The sequence below is a fragment of the Protobothrops mucrosquamatus genome, unplaced genomic scaffold, assembly GCF_001527695.2.
Source record: "Protobothrops mucrosquamatus isolate PMUCROS unplaced genomic scaffold, P.Mucros_1.0 scaffold69, whole genome shotgun sequence".
Taxonomy (NCBI): Eukaryota; Metazoa; Chordata; class Lepidosauria; order Squamata; family Viperidae; genus Protobothrops; species Protobothrops mucrosquamatus.
In genome coordinates this window covers 135,413-139,762 of record NW_015386447.1, presented here as the reverse complement: position 1 = coordinate 139,762, position 4,350 = coordinate 135,413, and the positions used below count along the sequence as shown (strand labels likewise).

General features: G+C 39.7%; 1 protein-coding gene across 1 annotated transcript in view; it reads left to right on the top strand.

Moving 5' to 3' along the window:
- HGD (homogentisate 1,2-dioxygenase) overlaps positions 1-4,350 on the top strand; it is a 39,249-nt gene that overhangs the window by 15,683 nt on the left and 19,216 nt on the right. Inside the window, exons 7-9 of the mRNA XM_015812112.1 lie at positions 1,672-1,706; positions 3,151-3,230; positions 4,153-4,252. Of these exons, the coding sequence (XP_015667598.1) occupies positions 1,672-1,706; positions 3,151-3,230; positions 4,153-4,252 (215 nt within the window). The remainder of the gene's footprint in view (positions 1-1,671; positions 1,707-3,150; positions 3,231-4,152; positions 4,253-4,350) is intronic.

The following is a 4,350-nucleotide window of genomic DNA, read 5'->3' as shown; positions in this document are numbered from 1 at the left end:
TCTAGAGTCTCAACATCTTTTTTACATCACGGTGACCAAAACTGGATGCAGTATTCCAAGTGTGGCCTTACCAAGGCATTGTAAAGTGGTATTAACACTTCACGTGATCTTGATTCTATCCCTCTGTTAATGCAGCCTAGCACTGTGTTGGCCTTTTTGGCAGCTGCAGCACACTGCTGGCTCATATTTAGGTGATTGTTCACTAGGACTCCGAGGTCCCTCTCACAGTTACTACTATTGAGCAAGGTACCCCCTATACTATACCCGTGCATTTGGTTTTTCTTGCTATATATGATTGTAATGTCTAGCAGTGCACCAGAAAGTTCTTATCAGGTGATTAGAGTAGTAGTAATAGAGGACGAACCCAATATTTTCACTGAAGGATTTACCCAGATTTTCAAATCTAGCATTAAGAGGGGAAGGTGTAAAAGTACCTTTAATAGGTCAAAGACAAGTTTCTGGATTCTCATGTTTCTATCCAAACATAAAGCAAACTCCTCCTGATTTCACTGAAGTACTTGTAATTCCTGAGTATTAGATATACTAAGATGTATTAAATGATTTAAATAACTCTAAACCAGTGGTGGTGAACCTATGGCACGTGTGCCAGAGGCGGCACTCAGAGCCCTCTCTGTGGGCACGCAAATCATGCTCCGGAGATGGCAACTGTCCCTCTTCAACCAGCCATTTGCTAACCCGCCGAGCTCTCACATGGCCAGATGCGTCCCAGCATGGCTGGTTTCCCTCCCCCACATCCCATCCCTCCTAGCCTCGCATGCTCTCCTTTTCCCAGGCATGACCCACTGCATTGCCTCCTCAGCTGTTGGCCAGCCGTCCAGCTCAGAAGCGACTTCTCTGAACTGGCAGCGGGCTGTGGAGCCCCAGAGTGTGCCGGTCAAGGGGCCGGCAGGCTGTGGCTGCTGAGAGACACTGTCCGCCCCCATGCGTTCGCTGGCCTCAGTGTGCGCGGGCCGATGGTGTCAGGCAGCAGCCGCCCCAGCCCCTGCCTCGCCTTGCCCTGCAACAATGGCATCCCCGCTCTGCCTCGCCTCGCCTTGCCTCACTTCACTCCACAGGACAAGCCTCCTGCCCACTGCCCCACCTGCCAGAGACTCCCTGGATCTCCCCCAACCCTGCCCGACCCCCACAGGCGTCCCTCCCCACGAGCAACATCAAGGTGACCACGCCCACCTTGGCCACACCCACCCAGTCTGCCATGCCCACCACAGCCATGCCCACCCAGTGGGCCACGCCCACCTGGCACCCGGCAATAAAAGAGTGGGTTTTGGGTTGCAATTTGGGCATTTGGTCTCTAAAATGTTCGCCATCACTGCTCTAAACTATCCTGAATGTTCTATGGGCAGAGTAGTGGAATATAAAACATAATCATATAAAAAATATATGTTTTGAGACATTTGAATGTTCCATACACAAACACACTAGCATGGAATTTTTGTAAGACTTTACTTAAAAATTAAGTTTCATCGACCTTCCGGGGAAGAAATGGCAGCCTGAAAACAGTTCTATCGATGAACAGAGTAGATTGAAGACCTTGTAAGTATACCGTAATTCCTCTCTGGACAAGGATTGGTACTTGGTATGAATTTAGAATCTAGAGTTCATAACATATTTCTCAGAATTGTGTAATCGCTTATTCTTTTTTCAATATAGATGTTTTTCTAATTCCGATGGAGACTTTCTGATTGGTAAGTTGCGAACTATTACTCTGAAATACTGTTATTTCTTTTACAAACTGGAATGTTAATTTGGCTAATGAAAGAATATGAAGAATCTTTATTACACAGTCAGATGACATATTGATCAAGTAAAATAAAACTTGGGCTACCCTTTTTATAAAATAAAGTTCTGTAAAGACACATGTCCTAGAACAAGATCCTGTAAGTACTGTATATTCTTCCAATATTTTTTCTATGTTATAATTCATGAAAGGATATCATCTGTGACATCCAAATTGGCAAGTTTATCAAGAACTTAGAAAATCATCCTATTTTATAGCAATATCATAGAAAAAAAGTGTATTAGCAATTATGCAATCAGAAATTTAAAAAAAGAAAAATTAGTCTGACTTGAAAAAAGGAAACACAAATATCAAGTATTATTTTAAATAGTTTGAGATTTAAAAAATCTATAGGCATTAGATAACAGTTTTTGATACTCCAAGTCCAGCTTCTTTCCCATTATAATGCTACTTATAATAGTGACTTTTTTTTTCTCTTCAAGTCAGTGTTGACTCCTGGCAATTGCCTTAACAGGTCTCTGCAGTTTCTTTGGTAGGATTTTGCCCTTGCCTGCTTCCTAGGGCTCACAGGGTTGGCCTGAAGTTGATCAGCTAGTTTTTGCCTTAGATGGGACTAGAACTCACAATTTCCTGGTTTCTAGTCTGCTGCCTTAAGCACGCTGGCTCTCACTATAGTAAGTAATGCCTCCCAAATTATTTCTGATTGTAATTAGATCTTGCTTCCTGTGAATCAGGGCTCTGTGAAAATGTCAATTCATTTTGCACTTCAGCATGATTACTCTTACACAGTGGTGATATTCAAATATGTGAACAACCGGTTCTCTGTGTGGATGCCGCTTCTGGAAATCCATTCTGGGCCTGGGCAACAAAACATTAGCTACCGGTTCTGCCGAAGTTTGGCTGAATCCCACCACTGCTCTTACAAAAGATTTTAATTCAATGAATTAACCCAAAATATTTCAACTGGTTCATTTTGAACAAAATCCAAAGTCCATAATCATGTTGCATTCTAGTTATGAATGCCCACATTTTATTTTGAATTTGTTTATGATATCCATGATTCTGGAATTTTATCCTGTGTTTCTAAATAATCATAATTCCTGGCCATTCTGTTTCCACATCTTTAATGCTGCAGTCTTTGCCTTCCATATGATCTGAACATGTTGGTTGCCTACAGAAGCAATACTCAGGCATGCCTAGTAGGAGTTTGGAATTAAACACAATATCAAAAGGAATATTAAAACATAGAAACTTATAGATTTCAATACCTTCTCCTAAATTTCCTTTATAAAATTGACAAGATTAATTTAAAAAGCAAGATCTTTTTAAAGTATCACAATATTGTCTGAGGTAAACAAATAGAATTCTGCACTTGCATTTTCTTTATTCAGTACCACAGCAAGGCAAACTGCTCATCACTACAGAGTTTGGCAAGCTGCTAGTGGAGCCGAATGAGATCTGTGTCATTCAGGTAAGCACTGAAGCCATATGCCTATCCTTTACTCTTTACCTCATAACTCCTGAGTGAAATGGACAGATGAACACTGCTGTGTATCCACGTTTGAAATTACTCCACAAGTCCTTTAAAAAAAATGCCTGCTTGCTATACTTTCTCTGAAAAGATGTGCTTTTATACCCATATGTAACTTTTTAATGTTTTAAGTAATGTGAATATATTTCACATTACTTGTTTATTGTTTATGTGCAAGACTATGGCATATTACGTTTTCTGGATGTTTTGGGGCCAGCACTCTCTCTTAGTCCATGACATCAGGCTCAGGTGACAAGGCAGCTGGCCATTCCTTTTGCAACCATTGGATCTATACTTGGTTGACTTGAAAAAACTGGACCCTGCATTTGTGGGAAAATGCTAGGAAGAAAAATAAATTCCATGTATCTGTCAAGACTTTGTTTCTTTTACAACCACGCTATAGGCTATAACATAGGCTCAAATATTTTCTTGCTTTCTCATAACACCTATATTCTACAGCTGAATCCAGGTTTGGGCAACATGCCTGCCTGCTTTGAGGAGAACCTCTTTGTAATGCAGTCTTTGTTCTTACTTCAGGTGGCTTACAGTTATCCACAATTGGCTCACAAATTAGCACATTTGTCAAATTAAGATTAATAATTTTTGTATAGACAGTAGAACTACTGTCAGGGTAAGTGTTCAGAAATTATCTCAAAAGGATTTTATTAGGAGAAAAATAAAAGAAATGTGAGTTATGAAATTGGAAGGCTTCTGAAAAGGAAAGTGCATTTTCAGTTGATACCACCACACTTTGGGATACCGCCATCACCTGATAAACAGAGATAGCTTTATCTCTTTATCTGATAGTAGAACAATAATAATCAGTCTTAATATTTACATTCATATTTTGTCTCCTCCTTAGAAAGGAATGTGTTTTAATGTGGAAGTATTTGGAGAAACTCGAGGCTACATCCTAGAAATATATGGTGTACATTTTGAGTTACCTGATCTAGGACCAATTGGTAAATATACTTAATACTATTTCTGCTTCCAAAAATAATTATATCATTTTTCTTTTTTTTTTTTTTTTTTTTTTTTTTTTTTTTTTTTTTTTTTTTTC